Below are 23,780 nucleotides of genomic sequence, written 5' to 3' on the forward strand. Positions count from 1 at the left end.
CCTGAGTGAGCAAGAATAAAGTTTAGGAACTTCAATCAGAAGGCTGTAATGTTTATCTTTTTTTGCATATCACTGATGACCCTTTGGCTCTGGCAGGGCATTCCTTCATCCATCTATCAGTGCTCCAGAGAGGCCTTCACCAGCCCCCTCTTTCTCCCTCTAGGGCTCTCAGTATGTCTATCCATCTCTCACACTGGGATTGCTTCTGACTGGGAGGTCATGCTGGGCACCTCCTCATACAGGTACCCTGATGCTCCCACTGTGAGTATGGGAGCGTTTAGGTTGAGCAAAACAGTTCTGCTTTTTACTGAAGAGAGTGTACTCTCTGATGGGTTGAGGGTTCATACACTTCTTGTCAAAATCTGATTATATGCTTTACAAAACAAGTTGCTATAAGTGCTGAATGTGAACACGTTTCCACTTGTTTCTAAAAGATTAATGGTCTGGCGTCGACTAATGAAAATCAGCCAGCTCGAGGGGCGGCACCAAGCATGCATTTGAAAATCTCACTGCACGCAATTGGATAACACTACGACCAATCACAACAAGTTATCGCTTAGCTATCAGTGGAGCTAACTGGTATATTAGACTCTTACCGTATCCGGTCGGCAAAACATCAAAAACGCCCTTCTTGCCGTTTCAAACAAATGGTGTTCATCCATAGCCATCTTGCAATGTTTACTAATGACTTCGACGTTGCAGCGCTGTCGTCATCTCGCCTCTGGCCCGCCTATATCAGATAACCCGATATGATTGGTGCAGCTCAGATAGAGGGGCATATTTAATGAGCATCATTACTCGACACCAGAGTAACTCGCTGAGCAAATTCAACTTGTGCTCTCGCGAGAACTCTGGATTACCAGGGTACTTGTTTTGGGCAGTATAAGTTATACCATGTAATGTTTGAAATATATTAACCCTCTGGGGTCTGAGCTGTTTTTGGGGCCCTTGAGATGTTCTGACATGCCCTGACATTTGTGCTTTTTTCAGTTGCTTATAAACATATTAATGGCAAAGGTGTAAATTCACTCTATAAAGCACAAACAGGGCTACCATAATATGTGAGCCACGTGTATGTACATGTTTTCATTTTTGAGAGAATAATGTTTATGCATGGTTATTGAAAAAACTAAAAACTAAAATTTCTGAAATAAGGCCACAAAACACATAGTAAATATGTGTCAATAAGACTTTTGAATAATGGATGTCCTCGCCTAGTGTTTTTTCTTCAAAATTATGTGAAAATAGTCTTGCTTTATCGTTCACATAAAACCATACATTGATTTAAATTGATGTAAAACAGGTTTTGCTTGGAAAGCCAATATGCGAGGAGGCGTGAACGAGGAGTGGTTTACAACTTAGAACACCCACTCTGCATAATGACTCTGCATAATTAGCCATTCATTCAGGTGTGACACTGACTGAGCCACAATGCAAAACAAAAGATATATTTAGAAGAAGACTTATATTGACCATTTAAGATTTTGCTTACATCTATCTTGTAAATATGTTTTGCCATTTTATTAAAAAGGTTACAATTACAACAATATTACAATTTCAACAATATTTCAAGTGTAGCCTACTCTTTCTTTGTAAAAAAAAAAATGATTATAGGCCTACATTTTATCTATGTATTCATTACTTGAAATGTAGGGCATATTGTTAATTTGCAGTTTAATACGTTGCTTATACAAATAGCCTACATTTTATTTCAACATATTTCAGTCGATTTTTACTCATCTCAGTATAGCAATACAGTTTGCTAAAACATCATCATTCATTCACACACGCGATTTAAATTTAAACTGTCTTTACCAGCTGTGGTAAACAGCGCGCATCTCTGCCGTTCATTCATTCATAAACAGAAACCCACGTGAAGAAATTCACGTGAGAAGGAAAAAAACTTACTAGTATTCCTCAGCTCGCTCCTCGATATACCCGCACTTCTGGGGGACATTTTCCATTATTATTCCTCACAGCTGCAAGACGGTGTAAACAAGTAATGATCTGAATAAACTTGTGTGTTTTCTCGCGCTGATGGGGGCGTTCACAGGATTGCGCGGATTGCCTCAGCCATTTGTGTTTGAATAGCGTGCGCTCTCCGTGGGCGGAGTCACATTACATCTGAATCAGATGTAATTAGCTCGACTGGAATCGCTCTCTTTTAATACAGATTTCACAAGATGAGAATATTTGTTTTTTATATAAATTACTTCATTAAAAAGAAGAGAATTCAAGCTTCATGCCTGTGTGTCTGAATGCCTGTTTGACTGAGTATTCGCTGAGTTATTGTTCATTTTCGGACGCGTTTCAGAATGGACTACACTGACAGAGAGAAGGCAGAACTCACTTCGTGTTTATTTTTCTTTATTTGGCAAAAAGCACAGCACTTTGTTTTTATTGTGAGTATACACAAAAATAATACACATTTAACAGAATCGATTGATGTATGAAACTTGTTTTGTAAAATCAAAGTCAAAAGAGTATTTCGGGTCTCAATTCAACTCATAAGGAAAAAAGTGAGCAGATCACGCCGGCGTGATCTCCGACCTCTGAGGGTTAACCTGTAAATGAGATGTTCAATAAACAAATCTGACCAGAAGCAGAAAACTCTAAGTTGCATTATTAACATAGCTGTCTGTACTGGAAATACTGGAAAAGGAGAAACTTCAGAAATCTAGTTCAAAACACAAATGCCATGGTCTTGAATTGTATTTTCCAAGTTGGTTTAATACAGTTTGGGGAACAACAAATGTGTATGCCAATTTCACCAGAAATGTTGAGGCAGAGGGTCTAAAAGTTAATATTGACAGCTAGTGTTGAAATGGGTACTGCAGTCCAAATTCAAAATATTCAAGAGAGTTGTTTTCCCTCCCTCGTCCTCCTCTGACTCCTTTGACACTCATGTGGGTTGCCAGATTGAGGACACGCAACAGGAACGAGCGCAATTGACAATGGAAGTTGACTAGCCTTAGACTGTAAGTTGATAAGTTAATTTATCCACGTTTTAAAGGGGTCATGAACTTTTTTATATTGTTGTCTGAGTTCAACTTATGACGTTTGCTTGGTTTTTACATTCAAAAACATCGAAATGAATAAGTAATAGGCTATTTTCTACCCTGGTTTTGAGCCTAGCTCCTGAAACATTTTTTTTTATGGGCGTGCCGCCTTGAAGACTTGGAAGTAAATGACTGCTATGATTGGATAACAGTTTTGCATATTATAATGAGTTTCATGTAATGCACGAATCGGTGGGCGGGGCTAAACAGGCAGTGTTGAAGTAGGCGTTGATCTTCTTCTGCGGAGGTGGTGTTTGATACCCTTTGACATCATAGATCCCCACTTTGAAAAACCTATTGTTCGCTGTGCCTGGTGTCAATAAAAGCTTTTATTGGCCTAACAAGGAAGTTTTCAATTTTGAAACTTACAGGATATTGTTATTGTATGATGACCTCTTATATGTCAAAAGCTCAAGGAAAATTTGATTTCTCAGTTCATCACCCCTTTAATATGCCTCTGGTCATAGAGCTTTTTAGATGGATGCCAAGGCTTTTCAGGTCAGTTAGGATCTGCGATCACTGACCCAGTTTGTTTGCCGGCTTCCATGGCTGCAATATGCTGTGTTTTCCACCAATTGGCAACCCAGGGTGTCGAAATACTATTGGGTAAATTGGAAGTCAGTGGGATCACACAGACCAAAACAAAAACAGACATTCCAACACAGAATGCACATTTCAAAGTAGAGTAGCATTTATTTATTTATTTTGAGAGAAAAAAAGGATATGAACTTGCAACTTAGAATGTTTTCTAAATATCTTCAAACATATAATGATTAGTTAGTACTTTTATAAATGACATACAAAAACTTTAATGTGGCGTAACCATTGAGTAAACAATGCAAACTACTTTGCTTGAAATTTATGAATACACATTATATTAAAAAAAAAATAGCTTCCTGTTTGACTAAAGTATATTTTAAAATATTAATATAAGAATATGATTTTCAGCCTTTAATCAGCTTTTTTATTTTCTGTTTTGTACCACCAACATTTTATACTGTAAAATATCAAAATTAACTTAAATTCAGAAAGTTGAAAACATGTTCATCCAGAGGTGCAGTAAAATATATATACATGACCATAAAAACCATGCTGTGTTGTAGACCCTTCCAGCATTGTCAAGTTTGATGGTTATAATGGAAGTGATTTTGTTTTGATCATTCTATTGTTCATGGTCAGCTTCGGAACCTGCTGCATTGATGTAGAATTAAAGGGAAAATGTGTCATAGGTGTGAAATTGTGAATAATATATAGGCTATTGGCTGTTTTATAGGGGCTTCAAATGTGGCTCATCCATTCGTATTTATTATGTAATGCTGTTGTTATGCTTAAATCCAAGTAAGACGAATATGATGAGTGTATAACACAGGGTTTATATGACATACAGCCAACATGCGAGACAGCGTGCAAACATGTAACAGAAATAACATTGGACACTGAAGTAAGCACAAAGATGAACTTAAATACATTGTGATGATACAATTACAAACAGCTGTGATGATTGGTGTTAGTGTCCATGGTGACTGATGAGTGGTGGGAAACTAGAACAAGAAACACATGAATGTAAACAAAACAAAGTCCAAGAACTGCACAGATGTATTCATTTGTTATGAATAATCTTATGTTTTGTTTTGTCAAGTTCTGTTCCACCCACGTTGTCATATTTGTGTCACTACAATGTTGTGAAATAGACATTGTTTTCATGCTACATTTACAATTATTCATTTGGAAGATGCTTTTATCCAAATACATTTAAAAATGAGGAATATCACAAGAATTCACCATAAAAGCCAACAAAAAAATTTTTTTTATTAAACACTTTTTATTTTTAAACTCTGCCTCATTCAGTAATATTGTAATTAAGTTTTAGTTCAAGTAAAAACAATTAGCCATCTCTGAATCAACCTTAAGACATTGAGTTAGACCAACATTTAAATGTAAGGGTAATTTAAGGTATAAAAGGCCCCTTAATGTAATAATATATATATTACACTGTTGGAAGTCTTTTTTTTTTGTGGTTGTGGATATTATGCAATATAAAATATTTTGAGGTTGAATTTATAACAAAAATAACTATATCTTGATAACTAACTTGCTGTTAGTGTGATACACTTTGAGATTGCTGCCATAGTTCGCTTGACAAACAAAAGTGTCAGATGTTTGTCTCTTTTTGCCATTTCAGTGGCAAGAATCATCTAATGGCTATTGTGTCCTTGTAGGTAATGCCCTGTGCATAAGTTTAAATGCGTGCTCTGGATGTGGTTGAGTCAACAACATGTTTTGTTATTTGCAGCGTGATCTGTATACACAAAATAGTGACCTTATAGTCTGTTGTGAGCTCGGATTAGCTGAGAGAAACTCCTGATACACCTGAGAGGGATTTACTTTCTCTTTCTACACACACACACACACACACACACACACACACACACACACACACACACACACACACACACACACACACACACACACACACACACACACACACTCACTCACTCACTTACACACACACTCTCTCTCTCTCTCTCTCTCTCTCTCTCTCTCTCTCTCTCTCTCTCTCTCTCTCTCTCTCTCTCTCTTTTCATATATATATCGATCTTAATATGGCTCTCACTTGCCCACCTCCTCTATCTATTAATCTATTATTAATTATCATTTTATATTGATCCAAACCTGGAGCTTAAGTTAATCTTTTTCTAAGCCTCCCCTACTAACTCCCACTTCTGTCACTCGGCCTTTCTCTCTCTTGCTGTTGCTCTTCTCTGTCTACCCAGCAAAGTGTAAGGCAGCAGGTGTGCTGTCACAGGCAATGAAAGGGCCAATCACCTGGGGAATCAAAGAGCCTGTGACTCTGTCACTCTCCATCTTCTAACAGACAGCCCTCTATTTATACCTCTCCCAGGGAAAAAAAGTGAAAGCAAGAGAGGAATTTTTTGAGAAAGAGGGGAAAAAAAACACAATAAATGGAAATGGGGAGATGCGTTTGAAGGGGCGATTTAACAAGTCTGAAAAGTAACACAAAGGAGAGAAGACACCGGCGGGTTGTTTCTGCTTTATGGCTGACACATTTTTCTTTCTTTTTGTCCTTTAGCATTTTCGTTCATGCATTTCCATGATGATACCGCGTCGTCCATAAATGTGTGCTGAAACTGTTTTCAGTTCTGTCGCTTTGCAAGGCGATGATTGTGATAAGGAAGGGGATGTTTAATGAGGCGACGCAGCAGCTAAACGTAGCAAGCGCCGCCATGAGGAAAACACTCCACTCATTAGTATCTGCCATTCTCTCCAACTTGCATGTAAATGTTTCTCTGCATTTTCAGCTCACTATTTTTTGTGGAAAATAAACATCAAAACTTGAACCTAAGTTTATGAAACTGCTCTGAGGATGTGCTGTGAAGAAGCCCATATCATGACACAGTCGTGCAGGGCCAGTGGGCTATTTTGTCCTGTGTCACATACTGAAAATACCAAACAAAACGTTTTTTTTTTTTTTTTTTTTTATTAATGATTACAGACATTTCTCAAAACAGTTGCTAATTGAATATCTGATTTACAGGTTCAGACTGGTATACAGTGAGAGTGGCTTTGACGGTGATGGATGTCAATGACAATGCCCCAGAATGGACAATGGTCCCTTTCCCCTACCTGAGTGTGGTCTCTGCTAGTGCCCCACCAAACTCACTAGTCTACAAGCTTCAAGCCAGAGATGGTGATGAGGGCGTCAATGGAGAGGTGGAATATTTCCTGTCTGATGGTAAGCAGATTTTCCTATCTGCCTCATTAATAAATTCATGCGTATAATTAACTTTTATTAACTACCTTTTATTAACTACTGTTACTTGATCAATTCTATATGCATCCTTGCTGAATAGGATGCATATAGAATTGATCAAGTAACAGTGAAGACATTTTTAATGTTACAGTCCTTGTTTCTATTTCAAATAAATGCTGTTGTCTTATACTTTGTTCATCACAGAATCCTGAAAAAAAGGATAATGTTTTTCACAAAAGTGTACATTATACTGTAAGGTTCAATTTATTAACATAATATAATGCATCAAGTAACAATGAACAACATTCATTATTTTATTGTATGTATTAATCAAGGTTTGTTAATTTATAAATATACTATTATTCATTCATATTTGCTCATAATACACTCACCTAAAGGATTATTAGGAACACCATACTAATACTGTGTTTGACTCCCTTTCGCCTTCAGAACTGCCTTAATTCTACGTGGCATTGATTCAACAAGGTGCTGAAAGCATTCTTTAGAAATGTTGGCCCATATTGATAGAATAGCATCTTGCAGTTGATGGAGATTTGTGGGATGCACATCCAGGGCACGAAGCTCCCGTTCCACCACATCCCAAAGATGCTCTATTGGGTTGAGATCTGGTGACTGTGGGGGCCATTTTAGTACAGTGAACTCATTGTCATGTTCAAGAAACCAATTTGAAATGATTCAAGCTTTGTGACATGGTGCATTATCCTGCTGGAAGTAGCCATCAGAGGATGGGTACATGGTGGTCATAAAGGGATGGACATGGTCAGAAACAATGCTCAGGTAGGCTGTGGCATTTAAACGATGCGCAATTGTCACTAAGGGGCCTAAAGTGTGCCAAGAAAACATCCCTCACACCATTACACCACCACCACCAGCCTGCACAGTGGTAACAAGGCATGATGGATCCATGTTCTTATTCTGTTTACGCCAAATTCTGACTCTACCATCTGAATGTCTCAACAGAAATCGAGACTCATCAGACCAGGCAACATTTTTCCAGTCTTCAACTGTCCAATTTTGGTGAGCTTGTGCAAATTGTAGCCTCTTTTTCCTATTTGTAGTGGAGATGAGTGGTACCCGGTGGGGTCTTCTGCTGTTGTAGCCCATCCGCCTCAAGGTTGTGCGTGTTGTGGCTTCACAAATGCTTTGCTGCATACCTCGGTTGTAACAAGTGGTTATTTCAGTCAAAGTTGCTCTTCTATTAGCTTGAATCAGTCAGCCCATTCTCTTCTGACCTCTAGCATCAACAAGGCATTTTCGCCCACAGGACTGCCGCATACTGGATGTTTTTCCCTTTTCACACCATTCTTTGTAAACCCTAGAAATGGTTGTGCGTGAAAATCCCAGCAACTGAGCAGATTGTGAAATACTCAGACCGGCCCGTCTGGCACCAACAACCATGCCACGCTCAAAATTGCTTAAATCACCTTTCTTTCCTATTCTGACATTCAGATCAGGAGAGTCTTGACCAGGACCACACCCCTAAATGCATTGAAGCAACTGCCATGTGATTGGTTGATTAGATAATTGCATTAATGAGAAATTGAACAGGTGTTCCTAATAATCCTTTAGGTGAGTGTACATTGAAAATAATTTATTGAAGTTGACACGCTGACAATATAGTAGTATATGTAGAAATAAACATTACCCTAGATCAGGGCTCCAGACTGAGACCAAAATGCGACCATTTTTTGAGAATGTGCGAGTTACAATTTGACGTGGTTGCATTTGTGCGAGTGCATGGTCACACACTCAATCGATGTCTTGAGTTACGGCAGTTTCACGGCCGTTTCACACCCCAAGCGTTAGCGGCACATATTTTTTTCCAGCGTACATGTTAACCAATGAATGTATTCACACCGGGAGCAGGAGCAGCACGTGAGCGTCAAGCAGGAGCGTCAGGTGAACAACAGTCTTTTGGCGCCAAGTCTGTTTTTGCTGCGCTGCTCAAGCTCAATTAAAGTGAAAGCACACTTTTGATGGACAAAATAAATATGATTTCCCACAAAAAGTGCTCAAAATGCACAGAATGAGCATGTCTAGTGTGTTTTAACAAGAACTGGAGTATGTCAGAAAAGAAAATGAAAAAACCTAAAATATTTTTAGAAGATTAACCCATTTGAACTTGTTTTTAATAATTCAGTTTGGGTGAAAGTATTGTGTATTATAAAAACTAAAGTAAAGTAGCTAGAAAATATGATATATAAACTTTCTTTTGGTTTATCATGTAATACACAGACAGGTAGCCTATATAGGCTCTAGCACTACCCAAATCAAACACAAGTTTGCGGGGGTTTTTTATCCGTAGTTTGCTGTCTTGTCAAAGTGACTGAAACAACATGATCAGAGCTGTTTTCTTGGTTGGGTTTCTTTGATTTACTTTGGTGTTTACCATTTACATGCGAATGTTGTACACATCCCATGTTAAAACAATCATTCAAGACTATCACGTTTATAAATGACCAACTTAGCACCAGTGGAAAAGTTAGTCTGGAGCCCTGGCCTAGATATAAATTCTATATTTGTCATTTCAAAGTGTTACCATCATGATATATTGTTGCTGTCAGGCAGAAACTTTGTATTTCCATATTTCATCATTTTTATTTTTTCATAAATCATTACTGTTGGTTACCCTTTACGTCTGTCTGTAGTATTTGCAAATATCTAACCAGTGAAAGGTATTAAAAAGAGCTTGTGACTAAACCTAGTAACTTGTGTCCTCAAACTGTCGGTCAAACCTCTTAACTCCACCCTGGCTCTATGGTGCAATGCATTTACTGCCTCAGATGCGGCTGTTTTAATGACAGACAAATAATTTATGTCTGAAATTCCCTGGTCAAAAAACACTTATCTCCATTTGAGCTTGATTTTGGTAAAATGTTAATAATATTATAGCATATGCATATACAGTATATGCACTTTGAACTTTGTTTATATATCCACAATATGAACTTTGACAGCAGTGTTTAATTTTTATAAAAAAATAAAATAAAAATAATTTCCTGAAAAGTAGCGGCTTTGGACATACAAGGTTTCCGCCCGACAGCAACAATGTGCGTGTACTCATCATATTTACGTTAAGAACTCATTTTCAGGTCTGTGAGGTTGATAAGTTCTGTTGTACAACAGGAGGTGACGGGAGATTCGAGGTGGACAGGAAGAACGGTCACGTTCGGACGACAGGCCTCCCCCTGCAGAGAGACAGAGAATACCTCCTAACAGTGGTGGCTGCCGACCGCCAGGGCAGCCGCAGTCCTCCCGCCGTAGTGTCCGTCATCGCAGGTCCAAGAGCTCCTCAGTTCACCAACGTGTCTTATACAATTTCCATACCAGAAAACACACCAGAAGGACAACCGTGAGTACAGCCATAACACGCACACACAAACCCACAACCAATCTCGTAAATGCAGCAAATCTTATTTCCATGTGTAATTCTAGCACGCCCTAAATGCATCTCCCACGCTGTGAGAACACTGCTTATCCATCAGAGTAACAAATAGAAACAGGATCATACTGCACTTACAGCCATCTAGAGCCCTCTGCTTCTCGCTGGAGCGTAGCTTGTGTGAGTCATCGTGTACTACACTATGCAAAATTCATGAACTAATGATCTTTGACTATGTCAGCTTACTGTGATATGCATTAAAGATGCATGAACATCAGAACTTTGTTCTGCTCGTATAGACAGCCCCCAAAGGTTAACCAGGTAATGTATATGATAAAAGTTTAACATTAAAAACATTCATGTTTAATGTTTTTTTTTTTTTTTTTTTTTTACTTTCTCTCACGTATAGATGACAAATAGACCCTTAATTATTTTGTCTTTGTACAGTCAGTGTTAATTGTGTAGCCCTTTGATATTAGATGAGTCACTGTGAAATGACTTACTTGATGCTGCTACAGGGAAGCATGATTAGCTCTGCCCTACAAAGATGTATTAAATCAGGCATTGCCTTGTAGAAAATTATCCTAAATCCAATCCATGTGGAATAAGTGCCTACTGGATCCATTTATGGCAGCTGCATGTCATTAAATATGCATTGCATTCTTCAGTGTATTATTTTCCTCATTCACACCTGTGATTCCACTATATTGTTGCTTTCATTAAACTTGGCTCGGCAATGGGAGCCAAGTCTTACTGAATATAGTTGGCTTCATCCATAGCTATGCAAAAAATATGGTTAACTAACTAATGTTAGGATAAGTGTATTGCTCATGGCACAAAAATGGGGTGACGTTAATCTTATTGCCAAACATTCTGATCTCTGCCAGACAGCTGAGGCAGACCAAGCCAACAGACAAACTCTGCCAATGGGAATGGAGTTGTAATAACCACAATACCTGAAAGGGAATTCACATTTACCTTTGTTCATCTGCCTGTCTGCCGTTAAGCTTCTTTGGGATTACAAAAATACATTTATGTCAATCTTGACTGCTTGACTACGTGATTATCATAATTGTACCTTTATTTTCTATGGTCTGAATGTATCAAGATGAAAAGCTCCCATAAATAAATGATATAATTTAACAGACAGTTTTTCTTTTTTTGAGACACCCTTGCTCCATTTAGAATAAGTTTAGAAACCATTAGTATGCGAATGAGCCCCGCCTCCACTCAGTCATACATGGTTGTCTACGAATTGGTGTATCAGAATGGAAAAGTGCGTTTTATGTATCACTCTCTACAACGTCGGACGCATAACGTTAAATAATATGATTAGCCTTTTGCTTGACTGTTATCAAACAGCTAATAATGTGTTGGTAATGTTACACAAACCATGTTCCCGTTCACCATCTCAGACTCTGACCGCTTCCTTCTAAAAATATTCCTTAGAAACACTTTGAACAACTCAGAATGTCAGTGGAGAAATGCATATAGTTCATCATAACATTGTGATATTCATCATATGCCTAATTCACCGGCTATAAATGTACCCGATTTTTCATATCACCAGATAAATATACCGGGATAACTTGGCTTGTCTTGAGACTCCCCTACTTCAGAGCGGTCATAGTTAATGATATGCTAAAGCCCACCGACACATTGGCGGGATTGGTTACAAGGTAGTTAGTGACGTAAGAAACACCAGCGATTTCAAACCATGTTTTCGAGACTGAAATCTTGAATGGGTGAATGTGAGGCTATGTAAAGCGCTTTGGTGGCCATAGGTCTGTGAAAGCGCTATATAAATGCAGTCCATTTACAAACCTGTGTTATTTGATGCTTTGATATACAATTTACAAAACTTGTTTTTTTCTGCCTTTACACTCGATCAGTGAGCCCGAGACGAACCTTTTCCCTTCTGTACCATTTACCTTTACATTATTCCCTCAACAAACAATCCTCCACACCCACAGTCATTTTCTCTGTGATTATAGCTAAATGTTGTTGAAGATATGCTGCGTTCACCTTGGAAGTTGGTTTGATTGAGACTTATATTGCACAGATGTCCAAATTAGCTCAAAAGTCTTTGGTGCACTTCTAACATTACCTTGGTAACCCATTCTTCTTTCTTTTCCAGTTTGCTCACTTATAGAGCATCATAATCAGGATTATACTCAATCAGGTTGTCTCTCTCTCTCTCTCTCTTTGTCTTTTTTCATCCAGCTTCCTAGTCACTCCAGCCGTGTCCTTCCAAAAAGAGCCAGTAACTTACAGCCTGCTCATCAATCCCAGCAGTCTTTTCAGCATCCAGCCAGAGACTGGGGAGATCTGTCTGACCCGTACGATAGACTATGAGAGCGACCAGCACCGCTACCTGCTGCTGGTGAGGGCCAGTGAGAACCAGGACAGTCTCAGTAGTGCTGCCGAGGTGAGTGCTGCAGGTGCATTGTCAGACTGGGACAAGGTCCAGTTTTAAGATTTTTACACACTCTGCCCACTTTCTCAGAGCCCAAACAATCAACTCATCATAAAATGATTATGCTAATGTGTTCTTTTGTAACTATGATGCTTAATTAATGTTTAAATTTGAGGTATATTAGATATTTGATAGATGGTTCTCTCTATGATAACATTTTGTCACACAACAAACCAGAGAATAAAGTACAACAAACTGGAGTCTTGTCTGGCGGTGCAGATGAAACATTTTTTATTCAAAGTAATTTCTCTTTTTCATATAAAATGTAATTTTTATATAGTGTTATACATTGTCTGTCTTTGCTGCTGATGTTAATCCAGTACTATTTAGAGTTTGACTTCACTACAAAATGATTCATTATCTCTTGGTTCACAAGACTTTATTACTTTCAGAATAAAATTTCATGGGTAATTTATAGGAGATTTTTGATGTTAGTAGAAATATAACCTTTATTCAATATCTTATTTATTTCACAGTCTCAATAGGTTGCTCTAGGTGGTTGTATAGCAACAAGAAATCAATAATAAAAAATGAAAATAAATAAAAAGCAGTGAAACAAATGTATGGGGAAACGATGATTAAAGATGCCATAATAACTGTTTTGATTCTTCATCATAACTGATAGTATGAAGGTAAATGATTAACGTCATTCACTCATCCACAGAAATATAAGTGCATGATTTCAGAGATTTGTATGCTTTTAGCTCTCCATCCAGTCATTTTTTATTTATCCAAAAAATGTATATGCTCTAAAAGATAGCTAGCAATCTTGCTATCTTGATAGACAGTTGAACAATTTTATTTTGAATGTGGGGTCACAGCTACTAGTGAAATGTGAATTACTGTGAATCTCTGTAAAAATGCATGCAAGACCAACATAATTCCCATAAATGTTGCCCCAACTATTCAAATAGAGTTGTCTGAACAAACAACTCCCAGCATTGCAACATGAATAAATAATGTGGTTAGTGTGTTATAATCTTATTGTTTTACTACTTGCTGGCTTTATTTATGTTGCTCTAGCAGGTTTTTTTATCATATATGTTAGCTATTGTTTGGTGATGTTAAGAACCCATCATTTTACTTATTTATATTTGTGGATTTTCACTGTGGTTGAGTTTTGTGCATAAAGTGTTGAGGTATATTTGTGTCTATGTAGAATTATTGCATGTAAAGAGAGGAAAGAAAGAAAGAAAGAAAGAAAGAAAGAAAGAAAGAAAGAAAGAAAGAAAGAAAGAAAGAAAGAAAGAAAGAAAGAAAGAAAGAAAGAAAGAAGAGAAAGGGTTTTAATCAGAAGTGGTAGAGTGCACTTATTTCAGTGTGAATATAATTTCCATTTGTCCTTTAATTAAGACACATTGATGATACTATTCATATTACTTATGCCTTCTATTGAGATTATGGTCACTAAGACTGAAAAAAAATAAAATAAAAATAAAGGAGAGGTTTGTGGCACTGTGGGAAATGTAAGGGCAACAATTTAGCTGAAATCAAAGAGATACCCAGCAGTCCCATTCATGCCTCATACAATATTATTCCCCTGGAGGATGTAGTCTCGCCTCATCACGACTTGATTTGGCTGCTCAGTGATCCATACATCTGTCCTGGCCTGAGGCAGGCCAGCCAAAATCCCAGCTATTAGCTATTAGCTTGGGAATGTTACAAAACTGTGCATGGCACAGTGTGTCTAACTGCAGATGGGTATCTATCTATCTATCATCTATCTATCTATCTATCTATCCATCCATCCATCCATCCATCCATCCATCCATCCATCCATCCATCCATCCATCCATCCATCCATCCATCCATCCATCCATCCATCCATCCATCCATCCATCCATCCATCCATCCATCCATCCATCCATCCATCCATCCATCCATCCATCCATCCATCCATCCACATTTTGTTTTATGATATCTGCTATACAAGTATTGCCTAAAAATATTTGTGTAGAATAAAACTTGCTTGCATGCCATAGTGATAGTGAATTGTTATTTTGAGTCTGTTTATTTCAATGAATCAGTCAGTTCACTAGACAGTTTGATTCATTAGTGAATATTGTGAAATATTATTAAAATGAAATGAACTGTTTTCTATTTTAATATGTAATTCATGCCTGTGATGGTGAATTTTCCAGTCTTCAGTGACACATCCTACAGAAATCATTCTAATATGCTGATTTCTTGCTTTCCTGCATCAGCCATATCAGGTCTCTTTTCTGATACAATATCTTTGGTTATCATTAGTTTGACCAACAATGGAAAAACTAAGCATTGTCTTTTACTCTTTTATAAAATAGGGGTCTGGACAGTTACTGAGATCCAAAAACTTTCCCTCTGGGATCCTTCTGTCTTGTTCTTTCTGATTCAGTCTTTTATGGAGGCATTTTATTTTATGTGATTTTTGGGTTATGGTCTCTGTTAGAGTTAGATATATGAGTAACATTGTAGACTATGAACTGTTGTCACAATTTTGACCATTTCTGACTAGGTCTGTCTATTTCCAGGCTCTGAAATTGAAGTGAATAGGTCATTAGAGTCACTTAGCAACTGCCAGGAAGCTTTAGCAACAGTGTCAGGGGAAAAAGCACTCAAACAGTGTTTTTCCTCCTCCAGACAGCAACTTTCAGCTTAATTCAGTCTTATGGGAGGCATTAGGTGCCTCTTTCAGCTTCCCTGATGCTTTTGGAACAAATTGAGAAAGAGCTATGGCATGCCCGTGTGATATTGTAGTACATTTGGCCTTTTGTGTTTTGATTCTTCACTACTTCAAAACTGCATTTTCAGGCACAGATGCTTGCTTATGTATGAACATAACTTCTTGACACCAAATAATTTGCAGTGAGAAAGTGGCAAGATTAAACATGATGATGGTTATAAAGAGTGATAGTATATGGCCTTTTATGCTTGTTAAAAAGAGCTTTTTTGGCAAGGCGTTTTTGAAACAGCAGTCCTCTTGCCTCTTGGAAACACTGGGGACACAGTAATGTGCTAACTTTCTTCCTGATGGTAATTCATTTTCAACAAATACATTACAACAAATACAACAAATACATTTCTCACCTTTCTATTTTTGTGCCTTCCGGCTTCCTTTTCACTTGTTCCTCACAGGTGCGAGTGATCATCACAGATGAGAATGACTGTGTTCCAGAGTTCCTGCAGTCCATTTATAGCAAAGACGGTGTCCCTGAGACAGTCACGACCGCAACGTCGCTGCTGCAGGGTAAGTCTGTGGACCTGCACATTAATGCACCATAGCTGTTACCTAGAGGTCGTTGTATAACAACACTGGAATAATAGCCAGTGTTTATTTTTACACAGATATCATTTCAGTCATCCTTTGTCTTTTGTTAAAACAAATCCCGTTCAACTTTATTTTAAGGTGCCGGTGTTACAGTGTAATAATACATTTAAGTGCAGAGTAATAATAATTAACTACTTGTACTTATTATAGGGTAAGGGTTAGGATGAGGGTTTGGTTAGGGTTAGTTGCGTGTAATTATGCATAATTTATCGTTATTACTTTAGTAACTACATGTAACACATGCAACAAGGGCACTATAAAATAAAGTGTTACCAAAACTCCTTTAAATCTATTCAATATTTCACCATGTGGTTATCATTCATTTAAATAAAATGGCTTTTAATTTTAGTAGAAGGAAATAATAGGGGTGTGACGAGACACTTATCTCACTAGATGAGACTATACACGAGATTGGGTTCACAAGAACGCGACGAGATGAGATTTTTGCACAATATTTATAGAAATCCTCAATGACAAAGTTCATGACTGGAAAATTTTCTGCAGGTGCATTTTGAAATGTTTTAACTAATAACCTTCTAGTGAATGTAATTTCAGATCTACTTTGAGTATGAATTATCAAATGTATTGAAAGACAAAAATATACAAGGCAAGCACTGTAAAAGTTTTTGCCACAAACTCAACTGACAGGCTTTTCTCCTGTATGAGTCACTTCAAACCTTACTGTACATGTACATTTATGAGTCTGTGTGACCTCATAATTGAACTCCTTTCCACAAATTGAACATAGAAATAAAAACAGTATAAAGTTCTGTAAAAAACATAAAGTTCTGTAGCACACAGACTCATTATAATTGTTGTGAAATTGCTGTTTTATTTTGCACCGGCAGTTATAGGGTTACGGCAGTGAGTTCGGAAAAGGTCAGGTAGAGAGAAACGAGTGAGTGAGTTAGGCTGGTGCATTTGTGTACAGTTGTTCTTGCGTTCCGATTAAAAGTTCAAAAATAGAGCCTCCCTTGTCTGTCTTTCTTCAGACGTTACAGTACTCTCTTAGCCTGGCAAGCCAGACCCACATCAAGATGTTTGGTCCGGCAACTCACCATTGGCAGGGCTCAATCCGAGGGGCGGGATAAACGGTTGTCTTTCAAATTCCCTCTGCACGCAATAGGACAGCACTACAACCAACCAGGGCCAGGTTTCCCGATAACAATGTATCTTAGCTCTTAAGAGCGCTTTCTACGAGCAAAGTTACGAACGCTCGCAGCAATTCCACGAGAGTTTCCCAAAAATGCACTTAACATGAACGTGCGAGAACGCGCTCTACGTGCTACTTAAGAGTCGCTGTCCATTCGCGAAGTGCTGAAATATAACCTTATATGTAATCGTATTCTGAACGTTTAACCTAATGATTGTCATCTGTTGTGGATTAGCAATCAAGACAAGTATATATAAAGCACTTACAGGCGGAGGCACTGACAAAATTGCTAAAAAAAAAAAAAAAAAAAAAAAAAAAAAAAACCCCGAAAAGATACCTTTCAAAAAGATTAAATTAATGTCCTTTTAGAGGAGATAGAGCGAAACAAATATGTAATTTTTCACAGATTTAAAGGATTTCTTTTATATATTTATTTATTCATTCATTTAATTTTGATTAAAATTATTAGATTAAATTATTTCTATTTTTTTCTGACCTTTTTAATTATTTAATTTATACATTAATTTAACCAACAACAAAAAAGAGTAATAAAGTGTACAATAAAGTACAATCAAAACCTTATATTATAATCACATACATTTGAAAAAAGTTAAAGGTGTAATCTGCCGTTTGTCCTGCAGGTGTCCTCATAACTCTGTCTTCTTACGATGCACTTGGGGATGTACGATTACTCCAGAGCACTCGTAGATCTACGAAGATTTTGAAGTGCTACTTAAGCTACGATGCTTTTGGGAAACAGACCGTAATATTAAGATCAGTCGTACGATCGTTTTTACGATCAACTTAGGCTTACGATGCTTTTGGGAAACGCAGCCCTGAGCGTTTTCCCACCAGCAGAGCTAGTTGATAGATTAAACTTTTGCTGTATCTTGTCGGCAAAACTACAAACACATCTTCCTTTTTTAAGAATGACTTCAATGCCGTTCTCCAACTCCAAGTCCTCCAAAGTCGCGGCCAAAGCCGATTCGAAAGACCGCTGTTCGCCAGCAGCAGCCATTCTTTGTTTTCAAATAGCAGGGAATTCACACGGAACCGTCACAACTCTGTCGTCATTATGTTAAGCCTACCCACCGACTCTATACACGATTTGATTGGCCTGACTAGAGTTTGGTTTTTCCAGCTCGAAAGTCAACGGAGAGTTGCTAGACTACCCTGGCTGCAAAATAAAATTTGCTGCCGCTAGGGTGCGTCTAGATTTCTAGGCTAGTACTCTCTCAATATTAGTGCCAACTGAGACCAGAGCCACAACTACACAGTCCAGAGATCGATTTGCTATTGGGAGACAGACTATTGTATGTAGCCTAATTTGCGCGCATCAGGGAGCTCACATCTTACTTTCACTTTGGGATTCGTGATCGTGCGAATCACCACATTAGAATGATTTCTGAAGGATCATGTGACACTGAAGTTTCAAGTAATTATGCTGAAAATTCAACTTTGACATCACAGGAATAAATTAAATTTTAAAATATAACAAAATAGAAAACTGTTGTTTTAAATTTTAATAATATTTTGTGAGCATGAGCGACTTTAAAAAATATAAAAAAATCGTAGCAACCCAAAACTTTTGAATGGTAGTGTACATTCATTTGGGTGAATTAGCACTTTAGGTTACTGGTGGTCATGCAGTTTGAATGGGTAAATCCATAACATTATTGGAAACAATTGAATTATATGAAACAGCCATATTCCTTCTAAATGTTTTTCAAAAACATTGTATGTGCATTGCTATTTTTTATTTTTTGACACGTTTTTGTCAATAATGTTTTAATTGAAATGGCAATTACCGTCATAATGGAATTTTTTTCCCATGTGAGATTCATCAATCAGAATTTTTTTTCCCAGTTTTGCATTCAATCGGACAATCCATGAACGGGCTGTAGACGACCCGTGGCCGTGCAATTTGAGACTAGTAGGGCCCAATGAAGAAAGTCTCTTTCTCACAATGAGACGAGAAGATGACATTTTCTTCCTCTATCATTCTGTTTAACACCACCTTTGAAGCACTTCTCCCCTGATGTGCCCTTTCATGTGTCTAAATTGCACATTGAACCTCGAGTCTATATACTAACTCCTGAGAGTGCACTTGTAACACACAGAATGGAAAACACATGCCCTCAGCTATGATAAGAAAAGCTTTCATATTCTCATTAAATTTTAGACAACCACAGCTGCTATCAAAGCAACTCAGAAATGAAGTGATGGACAAAACAACTGCTGAAGATAGACAGACTGCATATGCAGACACAACGGCAAACAAAAGAGAACAAAACAAACAAACACTGGAAGTTACCGAGATTAAAAAAGCGCTGCTGGTCTGGAGAATAACAGGATTTGGCAGACATTTTGAGAGCTTAACACAGAGACCCCTGGCAGGATGGAAAGGTGATGTGGTGAGGTGTCCAGCAGATGTGCAGATTAGCAGGTGCATGCCAACCAACATCTGCACACACGTCTGTGTGTGCGCTTCGTAACAATTATCTCTACCCAGCATGAAATATCATGCTTGCTCCAGTCAAACCTATCCAGAAGAAGGGCTACTTTGCAAGAATAATTTGTAACATGTGGCGTCTAATCAAGCATTCATAATGTATGAGGTGGACAATTTATAATTTAAACATCTGTGGGAACAGTCTTTTTCGTAATGGCTTAGGTTTGCTGGATTTTATTGCTGGAGGTCCACTTCAGCTTCATGTACAGCAGAATATTAGGATTTAGCCGATGTATCATTATGGAATTATCATGTTTGATTTCCTGTCTTTATCTTACTTCTCCCATGATGGAATTCATGGACCTCACTGCAGTAGATGGAATTGAGTGAGGTAGAGGGGGATTTGGGACCTGGCACGAGGACTTGTTAGGTGCGATCAGGAGGAACTGATTGAGCACACACTCAACAAGCAAATTTCAAGAGAACTTGAAGGAGACTTTATTATAAACGTCATCTGTGAAAGTGCCCGGGCTAGTTAACATACTGGAAGATATAAAAGCTGAATTACTGAATGAATGATTAAGGCGATGATTAAAACATTGTTTTTTTTTTGTTTTGTTTTTTTTTTACTGGTCAATTTTCAGATTTTGGGATATTTGTCTTCAGTAAACATGTCTTCTTTCACACCAGTGGTGAAAAAAAGTCAGAAATACACATTTAGGTCCTTATTTTAGACATTTACAGAGGTATATATATATATATATATATATATATATATATATATATATATATATATATATATATATATATATATATATATAATATTTATATATATGCCAAGATGGCATTTTGACTTCATTTTGCGTGCATGATTAAGCTCAAAAGAAAGAGAACTGAATTCGGTGTTCACATGCTGTCTGCTTTCTTTATTGTCTAGCAAAAACATGTCTCTGCATTTTTTTGTCTGAGTCGAACATTTCTTTCTTTCTTTTCTTTCTGTCTCTGTTCTTTCTTTATAATGTTGTTTATAATATTTAATGTTTATTATGTTGCTTAGAATGTGTAATATAAAATTCAGCAAAAACTGTGGGCTTTCTAAAGTGCAAAATCAGGAAAACTGGACCTCGGCGTGAGAAATTTTTACTAGAGGTCGACCGATAGTGGATTTTACCGATACCGATATTTAGGTTTGACCGTTCATGCCGATAACCGATTATTCAACCGATACTGTTTTTAAATGGATATTGGGATTAAAACCAAAAATTTTAAAATTTAATCTTTAATGTAATTTCATAATTTGATATTATGTATCTGTATTATTATTCTTTATTTGTATTCATAATCAGTTGTATTATCTTATGAAGTTTAAAATGCATGAGTTAGACTATAGATTGCATGGAAACATGTTTAAGCATCATATTTTAGACAAGGAGGGGAGCTGGGAAAGTTAGATATTTTGCTTAGAGGTATGTGTGCAATGCAACGTTCACTGAGCGGAGATGTTCCAATGAGGATGATACATTAAATGGAAAGGAATGTTTCAACTGATGCAAATGTACTACTAATGTATACACCGAGGGATAGTGGATTGTACCATGTGTAAGCATGAGGTATATGTTCCATTTTTAAACATAAGCAACATGTTTTTTCTACCTTACAAGGAAGTTGAAAGTCACTCAGGGGTGTATATAAGCTCAATCTTACTGTACTATGGCAGAGAAACATCGGAAACACATAGACCTGGCACGAATACAACATCTTCTCAAGTTTCTCTCCTATGCTGACGAATAAAGATTTTTCTTGGCAAGATAACTGGTGTCCGGTTCCGTGAATCAAATAATAACGGGGGAAAAGGCTCAGTTCCAAGTCTATATGTGCTAAATGAAATAAATATATAAATATGAATATATTAAAATGAGAAGTTCTACAGAAAATGTGTGCTTCTTTAGCTATAACCTAGAAACACAGCCCATGTAAATTTCAAAGGCAACACTTTGCAAGTCCCATTTGTTAACAAGGATGTATTAGCTTGCTTTCATGAACTATATGCATTATGCAATATATGTTTTTACTGCATGTAATAATATTTGAGCAATACAATTGTACCTTGATCATTCATGTTAGCTCATAGTACATTAACTTAGGTAATAACAGATACAATTTTAATTAAAACTCAATTTAAAATGTATTAGTAAATGTTGAAATTAACAAACTAACAATGAATAATACTCCTACATTAATTAACCTTAGTTAATGCTAAAATTGTAATCTTATTGTAAAGTGTTACCATTTCATATGAGTCATACTTAGAGAAGATAGCAATCTTTAAATATCTGCAAAGGCCAGAGCATTAAAATTACATAAATGTATACCTATATTACATGTATTATTTCCTTCTATTGTAGAACACTTGATGATTATCTAATCAAAATAATAGGTATTTTAGTGATAAAAAAATAACAACTTTCAATTGTAGTGAGAAAAAAAAGCTACTAATGTTATTCCTCTCAGATTCGACGGTAAACATGCTTCTGTGCTTTCTCTGCTAATGCAGCATCTAGTCAACAAATTAATTACTTTTATAATGACATGGCAATATGTACTTTAGTGTTCTGTATTCATACCATTTCGCTGTCTGTGTTGGCATCTGAATTGTCATTGCTCTCCATATAATGTGTGATCTCCGTGCTGTGTGCAGCTAGACTGGGTAAACTCAGCCTGATCTGCCGGCGATTTGATTTCGCCCTGCAGCTCAGGCTGGAAACCTGTACATTTATCTATCCTGTTTCCTTTACAAATTTGCGGGAACCAATCACAACCTGCAAAAATTGCTCGATTCCATTGCTGCTCCTGCAATCCGCTGATCAACACGTTTGGTTACACATTTCCTGCGCGTCGCGCTCTGCAAAGTACGTCACACAGATCTTTGGCCTGATTGGTTGGAGGACTATCCAATTGCGTACAGAGTCATTTGAACTATGCCCGTTGATCACGCAGTAGAAAATACATAGCAGACTCCCCAGACCAATGTTCAATCTTAAAAGATTGAGCTTGGTCTGGTGATAGCCAGACCAGCGTGCAGCCTCACGTGTTACAATAAACAACACGTGGTGTCAGTGATAGTTTATATTTGTCCTCTAGAGGCCGCTCTCGCTCTGTATAATGCCAGCAGTCTCTTTTCAGTGCTCTGATACTGTGTAATGACAGCGCACTCTTCTCAGCCGCTCCAGCAACGGACGCAACCCAGAAAAGCTATCGGTGTGGATTGGATTATCGGCACCGATATATCGGCAAAACCGATGAATCGGTCGACCTCTAATGTTTACCCAGTTTTGTCGACACTAGTTAAATTGATGTGAAAAGCAGCTACTGTGTATGCAGTGCCTTATTCTGAAGTTCATTTGAAACAGGCTCACACCTTATTGAACGGTATTGCATTTTACTGTAGTTTTCAGATGCAATAAGACTCACAGCTTGAGATCTTTTGATTTCCAGTCATGTATAACCTTTCTAGTCGTTTATTTGACAAGCGCATATGCCCAAGCTATTTACACAGGGAAGTTCAAATAAAGATTGATCATATTAGCTTGCTTTATTGTTTTAACACCCATGCCCTGTGTTTCTTTTTCTTTTGCAGTATCAGCCAGTGATTGTGATTCGGAGCAGAATGCAGATATCACCTACTACACGCTTAGTCCAGATTTCACCATTTCAGCCCATGGCACCATATTCCCATCAGGCCCTCTGGATTATGAGAGGCTCAACCACCTGTATGAATTCGTAGTGATGGCGGTGGATAAGGGCGAGGTGCCCCGAACCGGCACAGCCACCGTGCGTCTTCGTATGGCCAACGTCAACGATGAGCCTCCGGAGTTCTCGCAGCCTGTGTGAGTTCCTGGTCTCCATATACCACCCTTCAGCCTCATCCCATGAACCCGTGAGAAACGTGATAATGGAGGCCTGTTGTTTCTACTGTATTCGTGCGTAAGCAGGAAACGTTTTAAAAGATAATAGTAGTTATTTTTTTCCAAAATCCCTGCTCTGCATATTTCCGATGTATTGCCATTGGTTCGCATCCACACTAACAGCATGTTCACATGTGGCACTTCCTAAAATGTACCAATGCTTTCAGCTCAGAATCTTGCCGTGTGTCTGTAT

General features: G+C 37.6%; 1 protein-coding gene across 1 annotated transcript in view; it reads left to right on the forward strand.

The window, feature by feature from the left end:
• The window catches only part of LOC308707040 (neural-cadherin), a gene marked incomplete at both ends in the record, with an annotated part of 259,279 nt that overhangs the window by 93,013 nt on the left and 142,486 nt on the right, over positions 1-23,780 (forward strand). The window contains 5 exons of the mRNA XM_081393095.1: positions 6,616-6,813; positions 9,979-10,204; positions 12,458-12,662; positions 15,825-15,936; positions 23,260-23,509. Coding sequence (XP_081249221.1) covers positions 6,616-6,813; positions 9,979-10,204; positions 12,458-12,662; positions 15,825-15,936; positions 23,260-23,509 — 991 coding nt within the window. The remainder of the gene's footprint in view (positions 1-6,615; positions 6,814-9,978; positions 10,205-12,457; positions 12,663-15,824; positions 15,937-23,259; positions 23,510-23,780) is intronic.

The sequence above is a fragment of the Scardinius erythrophthalmus genome, assembly GCF_964197995.2.
Source record: "Scardinius erythrophthalmus genome assembly, chromosome: 2".
NCBI classification, from domain to species: domain Eukaryota; kingdom Metazoa; phylum Chordata; class Actinopteri; order Cypriniformes; family Leuciscidae; genus Scardinius; species Scardinius erythrophthalmus.